Consider the following 23,626-nt stretch of genomic DNA (forward strand, 5'->3'; position numbering starts at 1 on the left):
GAATTGAACCAGGAATCCTTTGGTTCGCAGGCCAACATTCAATCCACTGAGCTACACCAGCCAGGTCAGTCTTTTAAAACAGGTAATATGATTTTGACCCAAGAATATGACTTCTAGATTTTGGTACTAAAGAATCAATTAGCAATTAAGACAATGGATGTTTATCTCAACATTTTTTGTAATAAAGATGTAACAACCACACCCCATAGGGAAGTGGTAAAATAAATTATGATATAATGGAACACTGTGACCTTTTAAACTGTTTTAGAAGAAAGTTTGCTAAATGGGAAACATGTTCATATTATAAGTAAAAAAACTGGTTAGAAAGCAGTACCCAGTACGATTCCAGTAAATCTAATATGATTCCATCTTTTAAAAAAGCATATACAAAAAAAAGGAAAAATATTGGGTGGAAATACCTACAATGTATACTGTGAAATCATCTCTGGGTGGTGATTGTTGGATGAATTTTATTTTCTTACATATTTTCTGTAATTTCCAAATTTTAGTCAATATATTACTTTTTAAATCAGGAAATAAAAAGATTTTCAAAAATAATAACTAGATTACAGCACACACTCTGCCTAAACACATGTCCTCTGCAGTTGGTAGTGTGTATGCACACGTGCACATGCGCACACGCACATGCACACGCACATGGTTGCCGGGGAAACATGGCTGGGGCTATGTTTCTCCGATGGGAAAGAAACATAGCTGTGTTTACACAGATGGAAAGCTGTGGTCCAATCTTTTTTTTTCTTTCTGATTTTCTGTCCTGACCGTGGAAAGAACAAATTAAGGAGTCCACACTTTGGCAAGATGGAACTCAAGAGGGTCAGTAAGAACCTCTTCTCACTTCTCTCAGACATGCTGGGTGGGCCCTTCGGAGGTCCTGCCCTCCGGTCCACCAGCTGGCTCCCACCTGCGTCCTGCATGGGCTGAGGACACCTCAGACTCCTCCGTGCTCCCGCTCCTGGGTGCTCCCGCCCAGGCCGAAGCTCAGGGCAGGCCCCTCAATCGTGCACATGTAAGCTCTCTGTTCCCAGAGCCTGCAGTCGGATATACCTACACGTTGCATGGTGCTGGACCTTCCACCCACCCCGAACTCCTGCATTGCCATTTTTCTGGGTTGAACTACACCAGACCTGCTTAGGTATGCTCTTGGAGCACGTGTTGTTCACCTGGCTCTCCTGAGCGCTGGACATCAGGTATTTTCATTTTTGTATTCCAAGAGTGTGTGCTGTAATCCAGTTATTATTTTTGAAAATCTTTTTATTTCCTGATTTAAAAAGTAATATATTGACTAAAATTTGGAAATTACAGAAAATATGTAAGAAAATAAAATTCATCCAACAATCACCACCCAGAGATGATTTCACAGTATACATTGTAGGTATTTCCACCCAATATTTTTCCTTTTTTTTTGTATATGCTTTTTTAAAAGATGGAATCATATTAGATTTACTGGAATCGTACCTGGCCCATATCTTTTGTCCTCGGCCTGGCTGTGGCTTCTTGGCTGTTTTCATCATTCATTGCTGCACACTAACTATCCCTTTAAACAAAGTGGCTTAAAAACAAGTATTGTATGCTTGCTTCTGCTTCCGAGGGCCAGGAATTGGGGCAAGGGGCAAATGGGGCCTGCTCGTTTCTGCTGCACAGTGTCCGGTGGGGCCTGAGCCAGGATGGCCCAGAAGGGCTGGGGCATGGCTGAGACGGCTCCCCTGGGGCCACGTGTCTGGATCCTCAGTTCTGCTCCATGTGGCTCTTGGGCTTCATCATAGCAGCAGCGTGGTCTCAGGGTTCCAAGAGGCAGCATCCCCAAAAAGATGAGCCCTGATGTCTTTTCAGCTTCTGCTTTCTAGTGTCCTATTGGCCAAAGCAAGTCACATGACCAAGCCCAGAGTCACTGAGGTAAAGGACTGTACAAGGGAGTAACTATGCCAGGTGTGGTAGTCAGGGACCATGAACATAACAGCCTAGAACTTGCCAGATGGTTCTAGTAAGTGATTTGCAAGATGGACCTGGAGTGCAAACTCCGGGGTCAGACTGCTTAGGGTGAAACCACACTGGCTGTGTGATCTTAAACAAACTACTTACCCTCTCTGTGTTTTCAGCTGTCTCATCCATAAAATGGAGATAAAGGCATTTGCCTCACAGGGTTCTTACGACCATTAGGAGATATAACACCTGCAGGGCACAGAACAACGTCTGGCCCACCCTCAGCACTCACTGACTCTGCTGTTACTCCTCTGACTATTATCGCCATTGACTCTGAAGCTGTTCTGAAGTCCGAGGGAGCGGAACGGGACGAAAGATGAGCCGTGGAGACAAGACATTTTATACCTGAAGCAATGCAATTCCAGCAAAAAGTTCGAGCTCTCCTTAAAGTAGACTTAACAAAACCGAGTGTAGGCCGAGCCTCCACGGGAAGTCAGCAGCAGTCGGTGAGGGAAGGGCACCCACTGTACGCAGCCATGGTATTTCTCTAACCCTTGTTCCAAGTGGTGCTCGCCCAGAACAATGTGAGATGCCAAATAACTGTAAGAGATTAACTGAAGATATACTTCAAGACTCGAGTGACTAGGTTATGTGCAGTCATCCTGTGATCCCCAGGAGGTGGAGCTCATTGGCCGAGACACGCAAGTGCCACTGATGGGGTGCCATTCCAAACTGAAGGCTAGAGCTTTGCTGAGGGAGCCATTAATGCTTACCAGGGACTTGGTGTGTGCTGAGGGCTGTGTTTTCTGCCTCATGGTCATTTTCTCAGTGATTCTCAGCCCAGTCCTGTGAGGTAGGGGCTATTACAACCTTTAGTTACAGGTGAGAGAACAGGGGCTTGGAAAACTTGAAATAACTCACCACAGTCATCACACAGCTAGTAAGAAGCAACACTCAAATGCAATCCCAGGCCCGCCTGATGCCACTGACGGCCTTTATAATACAGGACTACGGGGTTTCAGCCTAAATAATTGATAGCAAATGTCCCAATAGAGAAGGTCAGGAAAATCTCAGCTCTTTATCCTCTGGGCAGCTGGACCACAAAGGAGCATGAAGGTTCACAGGGAGATCTTTCTGGGTCTACATCTTAGGGATGATTCTGAAAGCTCAGAGGGACTTGCCTGTATTCTGATGTGTGAAGTGCCCAGAGGATGAGGCAGGGCCTCTGAGGAAGAGGAGGACAAGAGAAGGCAGGTGATGAATGGGAGCCCAAGCCCCCAAGGAAGTTGCCCAGACAAACCACTCTCCACCTTCCCAGGGAAACCCCACCCCACCAGGGGGCTGCCCTGGGCAAGTACAGATGGTTAAACATGCCCTAAACCAGGGAGCAGGCCCGATGCTCTCGAACACTGAGTGGGTACTTCCTCAGGAATGGAAAGTGGCCCCCACAGGCACAGAGGAGAGCCCCTTCACTCCAGCTGAGCTCAGAACTACCAGATTCCCTTGGAGCCAACTCAGGTGCCCACTTCTGGCAGGGCTCAACACCTGCCTTGAATCAAGTTAATTCCACATTAGGCTAGGCAGCTGTGAACCAGACACTGACCCGCCCACAGCAGCCACGAGGCACAAAGAACAGCGAGAGCAATCAGATGAAGGAGATCCCACTCCCGACCTGGAAGTCCAGGAGGGCTTCCTGGAGATGGCCTTGAAGGGCATGAAGGGTTGTAACAAGTGGAGAAGAGAAGGCATCAGGCAGGAATAGAACATGGAAAGGGAACAACTTGCCCACCTTAGTAGCACAGCTTTTTGACCTAAGTGGTCTTTGGCAAGATAATTAATTCCTGCGAGCCCTAGTTTCCTCGTCCTTGAAAGCAGACATGACAGAATCTAACTTCTCAGGTTGTAAGCACACTTAATACAGTGCCTGGCACACTGTAGCCATAATCTTGCTAATGATTATTCTTCAGGTCATCTTAGGAGGCCTCAGCGTCTTTTATTTTAATAACTGTACGGTGGCCTTGGCTCTGGCCAGGAGCACAGCTGTACTGGCCCTCCCTGTCCCCCCGAGTGGAGCTCTGCCCAGACCCCAGGCCCCCCACCCCAATTCAGGACATGCCTAAACTGACCTGACAGACGGCGGCTTGTTTCTGTCCTACCCCATGACGAAAACTTGGGCAGGGTCTGAGAGCACATCCCAGTTCCGTTCAGGAGAAAGGAAAGGAGAAAGGAAGGAGGGGACATAAGAAAGCAGCAGCAGCTGCCTCACAGCAATGACTGTCACCAGCGCTTCCGGTAGGGTTCCCTCCTTTTTGGTTCTGCAGCATTATATAGGAGAACTGCTGGTCCCCAGAGGCCCTCAGGGGATTCTTTGGGGCCTCTCCTTCATGCAGATTTCCAGAAGCTTTGGCAGGGGGTGCTTCTGGGTGCTTGCACGATGTGACTGCAGTGGGGCACTTGAAGGGCGTGGTGGGAGAAATTCAGGCACCCAGTGTTCATGGCTGATGGTGAGACGGGAAGTGGGTAGCATGATGGACACCAACTAAATTCTTCCCTGAGATACTGAAGACCAAAATTTGGACCAACAAGCTGGATGCATAAGAGGAGATTCCAGGAGAATCTCCTCAGCCTCATTTATTTCATTACCAGCCATGGTCTCCTTGATTTGCCTATGTGTCTATTACCTGCCTCCCTGACACCCTCTGGAAAGCAAGCTCCGCCTCCCTCCCTGAGGCACACAGGAGGTGGCTGCTGGTGGGAGCGGGACTGCGAGGGAGGCCACAGGACGCGAGGCCACAGTGGACGGTCATGCCCTTCTCCGGGCAAGACATGATGACTCCCTGGAGAACGGCAGGACTGTAGGGACAGAGAAGAGGGTGCTCACTGGGGCCCTTCAGGTGGTGGGATGAACGCAACTCAGTGCCCAGCTGGATGTGGGAAAAGAGATGGAAAGAACACCTCACTCAGCTCTGAGATGTGACAAAGGCACCCACCTGCCCATTCTGCACGCTGAAATCTGCCAAGAGACAATCTCGGAGGGCCCGTTGAAAACAGTCAACGTGGGAGACTTAGGATAACGTTAATAGGAAATGTGTGTGACTGTACAGAGGAAAACTGTACATTTTTATGTACAAGGTATAAAAATAGTCATAAGTAAAGACATTTCATGTTCTTGGATGAACTGGGTAAATACTGTAAATGTGAGTTTCCTCAAATGAAGTTATGGGTTTAGTGCAAAAATGGCTCAAATTCTAAGCTTAACTCTTGCATGAAGCCATCCCTCTCCTCTTGCTTCATTTACATCTCCCTCATGGCCCTGTACTTATTCATTTACTCCGTTACTCACTCATTCATTCATTCACTTATTCCTTCATTCAACAAGCTTCTATGGGGCACCTCTGTGCCAAGCACTGTACCAGGTGCCAGAGACAGAAAAGCAGACCGGACACAGTTCCTGCTCTGGAGGAGCTCCCAGCCCTGATCATGCCAGACCCACAGTATGATAATTTGTGAACCAGCCTGCTGTCCTTACAAGACAACTCATTGAGCACTGAGACAACACCTCTCTGTCTCTGCCGAGTGGTGTTCATCGTAGATGCTAACAAGTACATCATATGCAAGCATTTGATTGGCTAATGCTTACATACATTATCTCAGCTAATTCTCACTGTGCCTGTGTGGGGTAGGGTATTATCATTGTTGTCTCCGTCATACAGATGAGGAAACTGAGTCATAATGAGGTAGAGCACATGTTTGTCTCCACAGAAAATCCTAGAAGGACTTGATCACACGGCCTTTACACAGATGACTAAATAACCAATAAAGATGTACAAATGTCTCAAAGCGAAAACCCCATAACTTGGGTCACAGAAACAGTAGCAAGGAATTCAGGAAATGAAAGACAGGCAAAGGCCAACCCAAGCCCTCTCTGGAGAACCAGAGGAGAGAAGCAGAAAGAACAGCATGGGGCTTCACAACCTGCCTCTGACCTTTCAGGACAGAATTCGGCTTGGTTCAAGGAGAAGTGCAGAGCAATGGCTTCCCCTTTAAGAGATAATACAGGTAAAGAGAGGCGAAGGTAACTAATATTTTGGGGGTGATGGCATATGTCAGTGAAGCGTAATGGGCCCTTTGCTTCAGAGAGGTTAATGCCCATTAACAGTTCTATCCCACTGATTCACTGGGGCAGAAAGAACCTGTTTCGATGCCAGCGCATGTGCTGGGCCATTAACCAGCCCCTGCAAGACACTGAGTGTCCTGTTTGACTTTCCTGTACTTTTCTGCCTGTGCCATCCGGAGCCCGGGCCCTGACATGGCAAGCAGCTGCCAGTGACTGAAAGTTCATGGAGAAGGAGACAAGCGGTTGCAGAGGAAGGATCCCTTTCCAGACCACCAGGCAATAGCTGATGCTCTAGGGTCCTCCTGCCTTAATGGAGAAGAGAGAAGTGGTGGCCTGGCCAGCGTCATGGGGACCTGAATGAGGGCCCAAGTTGGTGTCTCTTACCCAGTGGCCCAATATGCAAACTCAAATGTCTGCGGTTGGAGAGCCAGCCAAGTGACACATCAGAGTGAAAGAGGTCGGCGGGAAAGATAGACAGAGAGCGGTGGGGTCTGTGGCAAACCCCAGAGCACCTGTTCCTCCCGGTTTCGACCCGTCATTACGCAACTCTGCTAATTGCTGCCACACGGGGCTGCTGGACCAGCATGGCCAGGTCTCCCAACTTTTCAAGTCAGAATTCTGGATATTTATGAGAAACCTGATTTTTAAATGTTGTCAGTAAATTAAAAATGTTTACGCACTACAAAACAAACAAAGCCCATCTGCAGATCAGATTTGGCTCATGGGCTGACCCCTCAGGACCCCTGTGCTGCAGCGTGAGTGGAAGAGTCAGGCCTCTGGGGGTACCAGTGTCAGGGAGGACAGGAATCCCCTCGGGCAGCGCCCGCCAAGGCACAGGGTTGCCAGAGGGTAGCAGAGAACCTGGGAAGCAGAAAGCAAGAAGCAGTAGGAGCAGAACAGGGGCTGGATAAAGATCAGAAGTCCAGTGTCAAGGCCAGCTGGGGCTTTTCTCTCACTGTTTTGGGCATACTGGTTCACTGAAGGACACCACAGGAAAATAAGATGACCAGAACACAGGATGAGATTCCACTGGCAACTCTCCCACCATCATCACCTTCTCTCTCTGCACCTCCTTGGAAACTACAAAAATAATGACCTAAGGATGTTGTGTAAACAGCCCCAGAAGACATGCGACTGTGCTATATACATCGGGCACAGGTTAGCATGATGGGGCAGATGGGGGCTTATTCCAAACTCACAGCGGCAGGGCCGCCTGCCGCCCCTCAAGCTGCGTCTCTGGCTTTCCCAGTCCCGCTCACTCGTCACTGATGCCCAGTGTCTCCGTGTCCCTCACGTGGCTCTGCTGTGGGAGGCAGGCGGACCTTTCTTAACCTCCTCCCTCTAGCCCATTGGTGTTTGTTGCTGTTTTCTAAGATAGAACAAAGGGAGGCCACAGCCACACTTCTGCAACACCTATGGGAGCCCCCTGGAGGTCTCTGGAAGGTCTCAAGTTGGATGCAATTTGAGCAGACTGTCCTAAAGTTCCACAAGGCTCACTGGGGGAGGAGCCAAAGACACACTGCTGTCCAATCAGACATGCATGCAGCAGACCCCCCCCAACCCCTTCAAGGAGTCCCCACCCACTCGTGGATTATCTTTGGCAAAAGAACCGAGTCTTTCTTGGCCCTCAGGAATTTTAGAAGTCCAAACCTCCATGTTAGAGATAAGGGAACTGAGGTCCCATGGCCATGGTCTGCCAACCAGTGGGTAACTCCGAAGGCCTGCACCACTAGTTTCATCCAAAAACAACTTAGTTTATTACTGAGTAGTAGATGCATTTGAAACAAGGGTCGATTCCCAGCTGTAACAAAATGCACACATCTAAAAGTGGCCAAAAAAATATAGAGCGAAGGTTCAGAGCTTTAAGAAGACTACAAATGCTAAGTTCAAAAATTTTAGGGGGCGATTACCCGCTGAATAAATCACCCTTTATTTTGTCAAAGAAAGATCCACCACAGGTTCTCTTAACCCAGGGTGGCAACTATTTCTTATCCCTAGGTCACTAACGCTACAGCAATTGACTGGAGGGCCACCTAAATAAAAAGACTTCAAGTGTGGTTTATTTCACTTCACTCTGCTTTAGAGATCCACTACTATTTAAATTAAGGACAGGAAACAGAATACCATGCAATAAACACACACAAAACATACACAATTAAAGGAGAGCGCAGATAGAATCAGATATTTCCACTGGCCGAAACGGAGAGGCAGAGACTGTGCCGGTGCCCAGCTTGCAGGAGGCTGTGCCCCCGCATTCCGTGTGTTAGGATGGCTGACGGGAACTCATAACGTATTTTCCCATGAAAATAATGTAAATGGCAAAGTAGGTATGAGGTTACCAGGCTTGGCTCCAAGACCAGGTTCTCCCAAAAGGAAAGTGCCTCCACACCTCCATACGGCAGGTGGGGGGGTTCGCTCACCCACCACCCCTGCAAACCAGAGGCTGCTCCGTCATTCATGCTTCTCTGGCCTCAAAGATACAGACCTGTCACCTGCTGCCATCACTGCTGTGATTCCTCCTCCTATCTCCTCGTGGCTCTGCTGTCAGCCCTCTAACCAGGTCACGTCATACTCCTTCCCTTGGACATCTCCTCCACTCTAAAGGCTTCCACGACACCCCTGCATCAGTAGGTGCCATAGGCATTCAGTGGGGGACTCTTGAGTCGAGGGACTGTGATGTAGGCTTGGGCGTGGTGGCCATGACGGGCCAGGTGCAAAAACAAAAGGCAAAAGCCAAAAGGAGACACTCTGTGGGCCCTGAGAAGAGAAGCCAGCCTTGTTCCTTTCTCTCCGGTTTCTAGTCCAGTCCCACGAGGCTGGCTCTTCTGCTTCTGTCTTAGATGGCCGTGAGAATATATGCTTCAACAAACTATTTTACTTGAGCTATTATGAGTGGGATTCTCTACTTTGAAACTGAAGGAAACTTGTCTAGAATATCAGGTCCTAAGCTGTTGTTTGTCCTGGTTTCTCAAGCTAATCTCCCAATTTTGACCCGGGCTCCCAGAATGGGGGCCCATGAGGAGCCTGGGGTAAGGGCTCCCTGGATGGACGGGTGCCCGTGGGTGGTTACCGCCCCTTCCCCGCCCGGCCCTGAGCCCCACTGTGGCTCCAGCGGGACTCCTAGCCCAGTTTCCCCAAATTCTGACCGATGTAGTCATAATAAAAATCAACCAAAAGGTGAATTTTCTTTTCCCAGCACTTCAAGTTCACAGTGAACTCTGGCTCCAGTCCAAGGTATAAGTCAGTCTCTGAATGAGGCCGCAGGGAGCGAGATGATAGAATCCTTATGTTACATTCTTTTTTCCTTCCCGAAGAACAGATGTGCACTTTATCAGATGCCTCTTTATCATCTCAAATCATCTCACTAAATTGAAAACTTTATGGGCGGAATGACTGCCGGGCCTTCCCCTCCGCTACCAGCTGCCAACTGCTGCCGTGGACCCAGCCAGCTCTGTCCTCCGCGGGGGGATACAGGAGTTTGGGGGCAGCACTTGAGGGCTCCGGCAGCACATCTTCGGCCCCAATTTTGATCGAGGGATTCTGCTAAATGTCTAACCCTTGTCCCTATCTCATTCTCCCAGACCAAGTTTCCGGCAGACTGTCCCCCCTAAGGCCTACTTCGCAGAACACGGGGTCCATGCTTTGTCCTTCTGAGCTTGCAGCACAGAACTGGGGCTCCCTGTGAGTTCTAGGAAAGACCTCTGATGATGCTTGTCTCTACCTTCACGTGGGCATTACTGCCTCCCCACGGCCCTGCTCTGCCTTCCATCAGTCCCTGTGCCCCAGGCAGGCCCCCAACACCAGTGCCGCCTGGACAGCTGTCACTTGGGGACTTCTCTCCAGGGGTGAGTTCTGCCTGCTGGACCACACCTCCTCTGGGAGGCTGGTGGTCGCCCCAGCCAGTGGGGGCTTTCACCCCAGGCTGCGCCCCTCTAGCCTGCCCCATTCATCCGGGATGCCCAAAGCATGTCTACAATCACTGCCATCTGTAGAACTCCAGCTCCTTATCAGCAGAGGAAAACTGGACACAGCTGTGTCCTTGGCGTGGCACACAGAAGTCCCCAATTAGCATCTGTTACTTGAAGGAAGGGATGAGGGAGGGGCAGGGACTCCAATCACGAACTTGGTATCAGGGGGTCAGCAGACCTGTGGGGTAGACACAAAAGGAGAGTGCAGGGCCGTCCAGAGTCAGAGTTCAGCATGAGATCAGGCTCTAAACTGTGGGAGCCGAGGCAACATGGATGGGGCAGGGGCAAAATGGAGTGGTCAGCTGGGGCACCCTACCACAGGTCTTTGGAGAGAAGGGCTGAAGGGAGCCCTGGAGGAGTGAGCCAGAATGCCACCACTCCCTCTCTGACTTGGAAAAGTGGAAGCGGCCCAAGGCTGACATTCCCATCTGGGGATCTATGCAAAGGGCACAGCTACTGACCATGTGACAAAAGGATGCCCCTTTCAGACACTCCCTACAGGGTGATTTGGGCTTGCCTAGCCTGAGCATGAGCCATTCTTCCACTGCAGGCACCACTCCCAGCTGGGGTCTGAGGCATCACACATGCAAACAAACTGTCCTAATCCCAGCTGGCCTCTTGGGGATGCAGAGGAGCAGGGAAATGAGGAGGCCACCACGCACTTCTGAGGCTCACAGCCCCACCTACAATTCACAAGTGTTTGTCTGGCACCATTCATGTGCCCAGCCTGATGCCAGAACTAGAGAGGGTGGCCCGAGACCAAGCAAGGACAAGTCAGAGCTGTTGACAGCCTGGTGGATGTGGCAAGGCACACACTGAATGGCCATTGAAAATGACAGAGGGCAGGAGGAGGTGTGGCCACATCAATACAGGGAACTCATCCTTGTCTTTGACCGTCACCTCTCGAAGGTAGGGGTGCAGAGAGCAAGTCTTCACAGCTCAAGGGGACAGGGTGAGTGGTGATGCCAGCAGCTGTTTCTAGAAGCAGTGGGGCTAAAAGCAGGCCTTTGACATTAGACACAGTTAAGTCCTAATCTTGGCTCAGCCAATGATGAGCTATGTGATCAAATGTGCATCTGAACGTTAGCTCTCACCTATATAGGTGCGAATCATGCCTACCACACAGAGCTGACGTGTGAAGACGCAGCACACCACGTGGTAGACACGGTGCTTCCTTTTGTTGTTGCCATGAAAGAAGAACCATCATTTCATCTATTTTCAGGTCTCTGTTTAGCCAGCTTTGGGACCCAGAGTTTGACTCAGGAGGACTAGGGAAATCTTCAAGTTGGGGATTTATAGAGACTTCCCATGTGCTGGTGGAATCTAAATCCAAGGATGTGATAAGATCACGTGGGTGCAGGCCCAGCTTCAGAGACTGCCTTGGGGGTGCTGGCAGAGTGCTGCAAAGAAAAAGAATCCCAAGGCATTTAGAGAGTGTGGAGTCTGGGACGCAGAAGTGGGCCCGGGAGAGGAGACGGCAGGAGGGCCGGCCCAGGGACAGCCATGACGGCTACTGTTTACTGAGCCCTGACCAGGTGTCACACTCTGGGGTAAGTGCGTTACCTATCACACTTCTTCAGTGTCCTCTGCAAAACAGGTGCCAATGTCCCATCTTATAAATGAGGAATGAGTTACTCTAAGTCCCACTGCTAAGCAAGACAGAGACAGAGAGGCACACCCAGGCCTGCCTGATGCCAGCATCCACGCCTTTCTGCCCAACCCAGGAAGAACATCTCAGCAGTGTGGAAACAGGAAAGGGAGGCCGTGGACCAGAGTTTCATAACTTAGGATCCATAGAGCAATTCAACGTCTTGAAGTTGAAAGCAAAATTTTGTGTGTATGTGTGTACCTTTTTCTCAGAGAAGTGCTCACAATATTCATCAGATTCTCAAAGGGGTTTATGAACCACAAGGTGTCAACTTAAGAGAAAAAAAGTCACCTAGACCTTGTTCTCTGAGCACCCCCTTCTCCAAAGCTCTTGAGAAGACTGTGGAAAGGATGAGAAAGATTGCTCCCTGCCAGCTTCTTGTCCCTCTCCAGCTTTCCAAACCGGTGGCCCCAGCAGCAGAGGCCACCCAAGGTCACAGAGACGGCACTTGGCATTGCACGATGTGAGAGGAGATGGACTTGAACCCAACCAACTGCTCAGCAAGAATGTAACCGGGCATTCACTCATAAGCTCGGGGACGTTTTCCCTCCTACGAGATGTCACAGGGAACCTCTACTGCCCCGGTTCTTACCTGGACACTCGTCAGTCAGCAGCACTCCCACCCCCAGTAAAGGAAACTGAAGAAAAACGACGCCATGTCTGCAAAGCTTGGGGAACGTCTCCATAGAAGGAGGGGCTGAAAAATTAGTCTGTGGATGCGGCCACTGAAAACAATCCCACGCAAGAGCCTCGTAGCTAAAAGTGTGTTTCCAAGTCCTGGACTTAACTGTGTCTAATGTCAAAGGCCCGCTTTCAGCCTCTACACTCCACTGCTTCTAGAAACAGCTGCTGGCATCGCCACTCGTCCTGTCCCCTTGAGCTATGAAGGCGTGGTATCCCCACGCCTGCCTTTGAGAGGTGAGGGTCAGAGACAAGGATGAGCGCCGTGCACTGATGAGGCCGCGCCTCTTCCTGTCCTTGTTATCGCAGGTGGCCTTTCAGTGTGTGCCTTGCTGTGTCCGCCCGACTGTCAATAGCTGCGATTTGTCCTTGTTCCGTCTTGGCCCTCCCTCTGTTGTTCCAGCATCAGGCTGGGCTCTCGGGTGAGAATGTTTTCAGCAGTCCCATTGACAGACGGTGGTCTTTCAGCCCCTCCTCCAGAGGAGTCGTTCCCCAAGATTTGTAGACACGGCTTCGTCTTTTCTTCAATTTTCTTTACTGGGGCCAGGGGTGCTGCTGACTGACTGTGTTCGGGTAAGAATGGGGGCAGTGGTGGCTCTCTGTGGCATCTTGTAAAAGGGATGGTGGCCATGACGTGGAAAGAACCAAAGTGTCCTTCCATAGATGACAGGATATAGAGGCTGTGGTCCTACTGAGCCATAAGAAAAGATGAAATACTGCCATTTGCAACAACATGGATGGATCTGAAGAATATCACGCTAAAGGAAATAACTCACACAGAAAAAAATCAAGAGCCATATAATGTCACTCATATGTGGATATAAAACTGGAAGCAACAAATGAACAAAAAGAAAAACAAACAGACAAAACCTCATAGATGCAGACAATAGTACGGGGGTTACCGGAAGGAAGGGGGTTGCGGGGATCAGTAAAGGGTGAAGGGGGGTCAAGTGTGTGGTGGGAGATCTGACTGTGGGTGGTGGGCACACAGCGCAACATGCAGATGATGTATCACAGAACTGTACGCTTGAAACCTGTGTAATTTTATTAACCCATGTCACCCCAATAAATTTAATTTTAAAACAAAGTGTTGAGAGTAGAGGCAGGCTGGGTCTTTTTTAGACCCTCAGACCTGGAAAGGCAGAGCCCGGGAGCCCGGGTAGTACATGTGGGTATTTCACGGGGACACCTGGACCTTCTGTGCCCGAATTCAGCCCTTCCACGCTCCACGGCCTCTGCTTCCCTGTTTTTCTTTTTCTAAACTGAAACCCGGAGCTCAACACCAGAGCTCAGACTGGCTTGAAAGAAATGAGGATGTGGTTTCATGTGACCCTCCATTCAGGCGGGGACACTGAGACCAAGTGAAGGCAATGTGTGCCACTCAAAGTCACGGCCAGAGGAGCAGACAGAACCCCAGGAGCCAACAGGGTCTGCCAGGTGGAAGGGGCTTCGTCACCTAGAGAGGAGGCCCAGGGAGGGGAGGCAAGCTATCCGAACTTGTATCTGTGACTTGCACCCACTGATACATTGTTTTGGACTTGGATGCCCACACTGGTAGGCTCGTGCAGACGCCCGGCACAGATGGCAGGAGCTTAGGAAATGAGGATTTAGAGCAAGGCTGGTTTCTTCAATAGAGATGGACATGGCCCAGTGGCTCAGAATAGACGAGGCTCGGAACATCAGCTTCCATCAGAGCCAATAAGTAATTAGCACCATCTCCCCTTTCAGAGTCTTGGTTACAAAGGTCAAGAAATTAGATCCATTCAGGATGAGATTTCCTCTCCAGGTTTCCAGACTTTTGCAAAGATGGGAGTGTGCAGCCTGGTCTTCCTGGACTCTTTAGGGAAGAAACAAACATACAGAAAGTCCCCAGCATCAACTGCACAGGCCTTTCCTTCGCCTCCTGTGTGGTTCGAGGAGCGGGGTCTCAGGACTTGGCAGCGTGGGGTCAGGGCCTGCACCGTCGAAGAGGATGCAGGAGGGTGTGTGTGCGCATCTGTGTGTGTGTGTCCCGCTAAGTACTTCCTTCACTACACAGCTAATCCGATTAGCAGCTTTAGGAAGCTGCAACGTTCATTCAAGGGCCCCATTCATGGAACGGCTTGGCCCATGCCTGCCCAGAACTCCATTCTTCTCACTGCAAATCAAATGCACAGTGGACTTTCTCTCCCTCGAGAGTGTGCTCTTGCCTCCTTGCCCCCGCACACCTCCCAACCGCTGCTGCCACTCACTTCCACATCTCCTGGGCAAGATGATAGGCCTGTCCGAAAACTGGGGGAAATTCCAAGCACAAAACGAGGTGAATTTTTAACAGCAGAGTCAACCCCAGTGGCCCCCCCAGCTGGCAGCTGTGCCCTACGCACAGCAGTTGGAGGGCCCTGAATGAGTCACTGGCTTTCTCTGGGCCACCATTTCTTTTTCTGTAGAATGGGGACTTGGAGCAGAGGGCAAAGGTGGAACAGAGGCTGGAAGGAAGGTCAATCGGGGCTTATACAGAGCATCACTGTGTTTGGTTGGGAGCTGGATATGCAGGTTGTGGACAAAGCGTGGAGGGCCTTGGGGGTCAGGCCAAGGGATGTTTCTGAGAAGCGACCGGGAGCCGTGGAAGGGTTCTCAGGAGCGTGCTTGTGCTTGTTTCCTGGGCTGCCGTAACAAACTGCCACAAAGCGCATGTCTTAAAACAACAGAAATCTATTCATAGTTCCAGAGGCTGCAAGTCTGAAATTAAGGTGCTGGCAGAGCCATGCTGCCTCTGAAGTCTCTCCGGAAGCATCCTTCCTTGCCTCTTCCTAGCTGCAGCGGCCCCCGCAGTCCTTGGTGTTCCTCGGCTTACAGCTGATCACTCCGACCTCTGCCTCCCTGCTCCTGTGCTTTCCTCTCTCTGTCTGTGTCCTCCCCTCTTCTCATAAGGACTTGCCATTGTTGTAAGTCAAAAGTGATCTCATCTCAAGACCCTTAACTAGTTAGATCTGTAAAGACTCTATTTCCAAAGAAGGTCACATGCTTCCAGGTGGGCATGAATTTTGGGTGGGAGGCAGGGGATACTCTTCAGTCCAGGACGGTGGTTGCGAGGTCAGGGCCAGGAAGGAAGACCACCTGGAAGCAGGATGGGAAGAGAGACTAGGGGCAGGGAGACTGCTCGGTACTGATCCACACCCCTGGGGCCCTGAGTGAACAAGAAGGGGGCTCCTTCTGCCTTCTCCACCAATGTTGGCCAGTGCCTTCTAGGTCCAAGGAGCTGGGCCACCTGTGGGACACCCAGAGCTTACAGACTCTGCCCTCTCTCAGCTCTCTCTTCAGGTGGGTACATGTTTCAAAGGCCTCAGGCCCAAGCCCCCAGTGTTCCCATTCTCCACTTTAACCTTAAACCCTGCTGGGGGTCCCAGCGCCCTCGGTGACTTTTTTGTGGCCAGCGCAGCACCCTGAGTAGGCTCTTAAACCAACCCGCGTACAAGGCCTTTGCTCGCACCTTGGCCCAGAAAGAGTGCAGCCCACTCACCAGCGGGGGCAAAGTCATGCGCACGTGCACCTCTGTTCTCCGCTCTCCCTAACAGGCTGCACGGCAGCCAAGTCGGCACAGGGGAGGACACACGGCCTGGGAGATGGGGAACCTGGGTTCTGCCGCTGAGTTTCGGATGTTGGGCTCTCCCAGGAAATGAAGCCAACTAGGTCACTTCTAGTGCAATGACATTGTTTCATTCTGCAGCCAGGAAAGCAGCTCCAAGCTCATCGGATGAAGCAGGGAAGGCGGCCTGGGGCTGCACTGCATCCCACCCGCTCCAGGGATTCACCTTTGAGTCTCCCTCCTCCCCATGCCCCACACCCTGCCCCCCAAAACAGGCAGACTTCCCCAGGCTTGGAAATGAGATAACCTGTACCGAAGAACACAGTACATCCTTTCAAACATTTGGAAGTACAAAATGGGGATAAATGTGTGTTTCCTTTTTAATTTATTTTGAACCAAAGCAAATGTTTAAAGATTTATGCACAACACTGTTCACAGTAGTAATGTTTCTAATAGAAAAAACATTGCAGAAAAAGAGGCACAACCTTCGTGTCTGTTGCATCCACGTGGATTAGTCCGACAAACTGGCGCAGTTAACTACAGTCACTCAGATGCAACAGACCTTACAGTCCTGCACAAGGTGTCCACCAGGCCTGGCAGGTGAGACATGCGGTGCACACAAGAGTTGGTGAAAAAAACCCTTTTACATTTTAAAAGTACCTGCGTGCACATGGCCCGAAGGCAGTAGGCTGGAAGGGATGCAGCAGAAAGGTAACTGTGGGGTCCCAGGGCTAGGGAAAGGGGGGATTTTCACTTTCTACAATTGTAAACCATTGGGCTTCTTTTAAACCACTGGCAGTATTAGTTTAATCAGCAAGAACAATAAAGCTATTCCCATTCTGAAAATAAAAGAACTACTCTAGAGAGATGCAAAGTACTGTTAGTCCGCAGAGAAAAGTAATCAGGATAAAAATTACCTTGCCAGAAAAAAACACACTGGGAAAGTAAATAACATCAGACTCGGGAAGGAAGAAACACCAGGTAGGTACATGCTTCAAAGGCCTCAGACCCAAGCCCCCAGTGTTCCATTCTCCACTTTAACCTTACACCCTCTCAGGTCTGGGGTCTTCCTGCAAATACTACTACCACTGGGGTGGGGGAGGACTGAATATGGGAGGTGGGGAGGAGGTAGGGGAGGAGTGAGTAATGGGGGGAAAATGGGGACAACTGTAATTGAACAACAATTTAAAAACTTAGAAAGAGATACTACTACCACCACCACTACTAATAATAATAATGATAAGAAGGAAGAGGCAGAGTTGATTTTATTGAGCATTTATTATGAGCCAGACACTATGCTAAGCATTTCACTCATATTCTTTTTGTCCTTAGAACATTACTATTCCCATTTGACAGATGAAAAAACTGAGGCCCAGCTCAAAGATTCAAGCCCAGGCAGCCTGAATTGAAAGCCTGTGATTGCGACCAGTGCTATAACCACCCTTCTGGAAGCACAGCCCTGCTGGACCTCTTCATCTCTTAGGCCCTGGGGAGCTGGCTCCAGGGTCCGCCAAGTCTCCATCTGCCTGCTCCTTCTCCCTTCTCCACCACTGTTGGCCAGTGCCTTCTAGGTATAAGGAGCTGGGCCACTTCTGGGGATCAGAGGGGATCCACCTCTGAGAGACTCTGCTCGCTCTCAGCGCACAGGGGAGAATAAAAGAGAAAACAGGCTTCCAAATTCTTAGGCAGAAGGCGGACCAAGTCGGCGCAGGAGTAGTACTCCGAGGGAGGCGGAGGCGGGGTTACTAGGCCTCCCTCCATGGCAGCATCCTCAGGCGATCTTCCCCACAGACAGCTCTCCAGCAGCTGGGAGCACCGCTGGCACGAAGGGGGGGTGGTGCTGGTGCCCCGGGCCCTCTCTGGGGCATCTCACATTTGCCGACCCTGGGCCCCTGTGCTGAGCCATGGCAGGTCCCCCAAGGGCAGTGCAAGGATGGCTGACAGGGGCAACCCCGAGCATTCTGTGATGGTGGGTGGGTGTCAACCGACTGCTGGGCTGGCCCAGAGAGTGTGCGGCGGGTGGCGGGGGGGGGGTCCCCTGGCCACACAGACCAAGACCCAAAAGGCCTCATTGGGTCCCACATGGCCCCCTTCCTGCTTTCCAAACCAATACGTACCCACACACAGTGTACATCGGTACGACCACTTCGGAAATCTGTTGGACAGTATCCACCCGAGCTGAGTTTGTACACACCCTATGACCCGCAACCCCACCCCTGGGTCTATGCCCAGCGGAAACGAGGGCTTGTGTCCACCCAAACACACGTACAGGAATGCCAGGAGCAGCTTTATCTATCTTAGCCGAAAACGTGAACTGCCAAACGTCTGAGAACAGAAGGATGAACACACTCGGCTGCATTCATACCGCGGAATGCCACACAACGACGAGAGAGAACGAACGACTGCTTCCCTCAGCAACGTGGGGGGACTTCACAGCGTAAAGCCGAGTGGAGGCAGACAGCGGCAACACGTCCTGCGCGACCCCTCTACGCAGGTACATGGGTCTGCAGCACATAGGCTGGACCGCGGAGACTGCGGACAGGCGCGGATGTGGGGAGGGCCTCGAGGGCGTCTCTGGGGTTCTGGAAATGCGCCACACCCTGCTCTGGGTGGCGCTTACGGGGATGTATGTGAAGTTCACCATTTTTAAGTAATAATGCAAAAAAAAAGTTAAAAAATAATTTTAACCACATAAAGATCACAATCAGGTCAACTTCTCTGGCCTCCAGTTAGGAACTTGGGCAAGTGTGTGATTGGCTGGAGCTGTAGGGCTAGGAAAAGATGCTTCCTTTCGTTAGAGCTCAATTAAGGTTGTGTATATTGGTGTAAAAACTAATTTGGTTTCTTAAACCCCACTTAAAATTTGAACAAACTTTTCAAACCACACATAAGAGGTCCCCAAATCCTAAGGAATGACAGCCATAGAAACAGACACCAGAGAGAAGCTCAGAAGGACCTAACCCTCCTCCCTCCTCCCAGGCACTGGCAATGGGTTGCCCCGACCTCACGACAACCTTTGCCCTCTTGCTCTTCCCCTGCCCCCAACCCTGTGGTTGGCTTGGAGCTCAGGACTTGGCCTTGTCCCTGTAGTTGCTCTCCAGCCTCATGGGCCATGCAAGTAGCACCCCCACGCTGGGCACACTCCCCCCTCCACAGAAAGAGAGAACCAATCACTGGACAAGAAGGAGGCCACATCACCATCTCAATGGTGACCTGCTGTCCCATTTCCCAGCATCCCCCTCCCACCCCAAGAAGAAGCCCTCCCTCTGCCTGGAGTGTCCTTCTCTGTGCTCTGACGCCTTACTCCTCAGCCTGGACAACTCCTTGCTCCCCCCAGGACCCACTTCTCTGGGGAGCCCTTCTGACTCTCCCCCTCTCAGTAATGTCCCCAGGCCTGGGCGCCCCCCTGCCCCTGTGCCTCATGGGATCCCTCCCCGCATCGCCTCTGACGCGGCAGCACTCTTTTTGGTTTCTGCACCTATTTCCTCCACTAGCTGGTGAATCCTTAAGAAGAGAAACCTCATTTCATACCTTCTCTTGTGGATTTAACACAAGATCTGGAACAAAGCAGACACTCAGTAGAGGTTTCACTGAATGAATGAGTGCATGGACAAATGAATGGAGACCACACCCAAAAGCCTGAAGACAGCATCTTCTCCTCCTTCCCTCCCAAGTGCATAACAGATCACAGGGCCTTTTGTGCCAGGAAAGGATGGAATGAAGAATTGGTGAATCAGCTTTAATGGAACCTCAGAGCCTTGCAAGGCACCCAAGTCATGAGGAATATTCTGGGTGCCACCAAGTACGTCAGCAGCAGGGGTAGGGGTTACCTGACAACCCCTCCCCCACCACCGTCATGAGCAAGCAGTATGGGGAGACAGCCCAGGCTGCCAGCCAGGACCCAGCAGCATCCTCAGGGCAGCTGGTGGGCTGCGAAGAGCAGTGGGAGAGAGGACTCGACCGGAGCCATGTCGAGTGAAAGCTGAGCAGGTCACATCCCACTCCAGTCCAGAAGCCTTGGGCAGGACGCTTCCAGCCCACAGGGGAGTGCCCTGGCTCATTAACTTCATAGGCATCGATCATCCTGGGCGTTACCCCCACTGTGGGCACATTCCCACCTCCCGCTCCAATGGGTGCCTTCGCCATCTGCCCCAGCCAACCTTCTGGGGTAAATGTCTCTACCACAACCCACTCGAAGAGCCACCCTCCAGCGACCACACCTCTCCTCTGCTCCCTGAATGAAGACAGCCCCCCTCACACCCTGGCTTCACACATAGCTTCCCCTCTGCCTGAAATGCCTTTTCCTGATTGCTCACCAAAGGAGCTCCTACACCCCCTTTAAGACACAACCGAAGGGTGCCCAGTCCCATGATGCCTTTCTTGGCTCACCGAGGTTGGCTTCTCCACTCACTCCCCCCTCTTCCCACTGCTCTTGGTTCACTGCAGCACTTGCCAGGAGGAATTACAGCTTAGCTATTTACATTTTGGCCTCGTTCCACTAGATTGGGCGTTGTGATAAAGTCTGCCACTGCCCGGGAGCGTGTAGGTGACCCGCGCCACTACCCTTGGAGTCGACCCTACCAACCCCTTAGGGAGTGAGTGTTGATTTCATCCTCACTTTACAGACAGGTAAACTGAACCTTGTAGTTATTAGAGAGCTCGTCCAGGCCTAACCTCTGTCTGCCTGGCATGAAAGGTCGCTTTGAAGGCAGAGGTCATACCTTACTTCTCTGTATCCAGAATGGCACTGGGCCCATGATGGGCAGTCAGAAAAAGGTGTATTCATACCAGTTGCATGGGGTGAGCAAGTCCCAGACATGTGCTGTGCCACACTGTGTCTGCAGCTTCTGATGTTGTTTGACCCTTACAATTTTGTTAAGAGGGTAGATCTCACATGATGTTCTTACTGCAATAATTTTTTAAAAGCCCCGAGAAAAAGATAAAGAGGGTGGGGGGAGGGGTCTCAGGCAGCAGAGAAGGTGCAGCATCAGGCACACAGGAGCTTTAGCCGCCAAGGAATAAGCCATCGTCAGCTACCCTACCCGCCCCCCCTCCAACCCCCAGCCCCACAGCTCAGCCCCCCAGGCTGCCTCTGAGAAGGCCAGTCCATGGAATGGGGTGTCTGAGCTCAATGGGAAGGCAGGGGAGGACTCGAGAAAACAGTCCCATTACTATTCACCCCGAGGTGGAAGCAAGGCAGGAGAGTGGGCAACAGTAATCAAAGTCAGAAGGCCCACCCGAGTTTCCAGGCTCCAGGGGACTTTCTCCTAGGTTGTCCGCCACACAAGTGCAGGATACCCTCAAAACAAAACAGATATTGCCAGTGCTAACCATTATTAGCATCATCGTCAGACAGGCCCTAAATGCATCCCATCCAGAGCCCTCTCCGGGTGGGAAGTGCTGGACCCAAGGCCAGAGTCTGAGAACCTAGCTGAGCTCAAGTCTGAACCCACTGAGTTCAAACCTGAACCCTCAGATAAACAGGCCAACGAGATTTTCTTAGGAGGATCAGTGTGCTTGGAGGCTCCAGCTCCACGGCCTCTGGTTTCCCACAGACAGGTGGGCACTGGGCCGACAGGTCAAACACGGATGGCCTGCGGCCCATGTCCACCCCTGAGGGAGCCCCTGACCCTTCCGTCTGGAGCAGGGGGGAGGATGCAACACGTACCTGTCTGATGCCCCGTTTCCGCCACTGACTGCTTGATCCATTCTTGGGTCTTGTCGATATGAAATAGCTTCAGGTCTTCTTCATCTAGGGCAATGTCTCCCCAAAAGACAGCTGGGAAGAAAAAAGTGAAATGGACCAATTTAAGCTGAGGGTCAAGAAACAGCTTTACTGATGCCCCAGAGGGCACTAGGCGCTGAGGAGCAAACTATCCAATCAAATGTCATCCTGGCATTGAGCTGGCAGAGAAAAAGGAACAACAGGTAATTCTTGTGCATTAAAGCTACAGGGCTTGGGCCACCTGTCATAAAGATCGAAGGCCTAGGTCTGTAAGATATTTTGAAAGGTCACCCTGTCACCCTGTCTTTCTCTAGCTGTAGGCAGCTATGGGCAAAACCACCACAATAAAAACAGCTGTTTCTCTCTTTCCAGAGTCCCCAGGATACAAATGAAAAATCATAATGTGATCAATGACACTGCTGTTTACAATACTTCCTGTCCTGCCCTGGGGGAAGGTTGTATTTCCCTGCCCCACTGATGTCAGCATGAGCTACTTTCCTGCTCTGACTAACTAAGCATGGGAAGAAGCTTTAAGAGCCAGTGTTTGATTCTCCACATCCTCTTTGCCCTGTTCCAGAAGATGGACAATGTTCCAGATGAGGGCGACTCTACCACCCTGGGTTCTGGAGCAGAGATGATGTGAAGCAGAGTGGTGGCTGATTAGGATAGATATGTAGCATGAATGAGAAAAACAGAAACTATTATTTATTATAAGTGTCTGAGAGTTGGGGCCATTTGTTACTGGGGCATAAACTCTTTATCCTGACTAATACAGAAATTGCTTTTAAAAGTGGTATACAACTGGAACAAAAATACATTGTCTTTGGGCCACCTGGTGGGTGTCAGGGAAACTGTCACTAAAGGCTAGGAGGAAGTGACCTATATTATGCAGTGAAAGTATCTGGTAATACAACAATACTCCCTGCATTAACTTGGAAGGTAGATGATGAACTAAATGAGCTTATAGCTTTAAGTGAGGAGACTGGAAGTCAGAATGTTAGTTGCATGCCTTAGCCACCCTCACTGTGCTTGACAAGGTACTACAGGAAAGAGGTTTTTAAAAAGAACTGGGCATGGAGACATCACACTCACTGATTTCAAACTATATCACAAAGTTTACAATACTTCCTGTAGTAATTAAAACAGTATGATATCAACATAAAAATAGACATATGCATCCATAGAACAGAATAGAGAACCCAGAACTTAATTTATAACAAAAGAGCCAAAAATATATAATGGGGAAAGGGTAGTCTCTTCAATAAATGGTGTTAGGAAGACCAGACAGCCACATGCAAAAGAATGAAACTGGATTGTTACCTTAAATCATACACAAAAATTAACTCAAATGAATTAAAGATTTGAATGTAAGACCTGAACCCAAAAATCCCTAGAAGAAAACATAGGCAGTAAGCTCCCTGACATTGGTCTTGACAATGATTTTTTGAATCTGACACCAAATGAAAAATAAACCTGCAGGACTCCATCAAACTAAATAGCTTTTGCTGCATGACCTTGGGCAAATCACTTGACCTCTCTAAGCCTCAGTTTCTCCATCTGGAAACAGAAGTACCAGATGCCCTACAGAATTGGTGAGAGTTATACAAGACAAGTGTGTGAAGCATTTGGGACAGAGTCTGGCCCACAGTAAGCATTCAGTGAACAGCGGTGCCGCTCTAATCTTCACTGGGTTCCCCTGGGTCCCTGTGGCTCCCCACCCCACGCTCTCCTCACCCAGGAGACCCTGCCCCGCAGTGCTCAGCTCAGCTCCCACCACCAGCACCCATGCCTCCCCCGTGAAGCTCTCCCTCCCACCCCCGAAACACTTCTTCCTTTCTCCGATTTTTTTAGCACAATCTCAACCAGACAACGTCAACCAGATGATGAGGCTAAATGGCGCCCGTATATTCACCTAACACATATTTGCTGAGGCCACTAAGTGCCCAGGTGGAGAAGAGGATCATACAAAGCAGGAGGTACG

At 50.6% G+C, this 23,626-nt stretch overlaps 1 protein-coding gene across 1 annotated transcript in view; it reads right to left on the reverse strand.

Annotated features, from left to right (window-relative positions):
• The window catches only part of TLL2 (tolloid like 2), a 119,816-nt gene that overhangs the window by 71,447 nt on the left and 24,743 nt on the right, over positions 1-23,626 (reverse strand). The window contains exon 2 of the mRNA XM_045854400.1: positions 21,589-21,699. Coding sequence (XP_045710356.1) covers positions 21,589-21,699 — 111 coding nt within the window. The remainder of the gene's footprint in view (positions 1-21,588; positions 21,700-23,626) is intronic.

The sequence above is a fragment of the Phyllostomus hastatus genome, unplaced genomic scaffold (assembly GCF_019186645.2).
Source record: "Phyllostomus hastatus isolate PE091 unplaced genomic scaffold, TTU_PhHast_1.1 phas_scaffold_1066, whole genome shotgun sequence".
Classification (NCBI taxonomy): domain Eukaryota; kingdom Metazoa; phylum Chordata; class Mammalia; order Chiroptera; family Phyllostomidae; genus Phyllostomus; species Phyllostomus hastatus.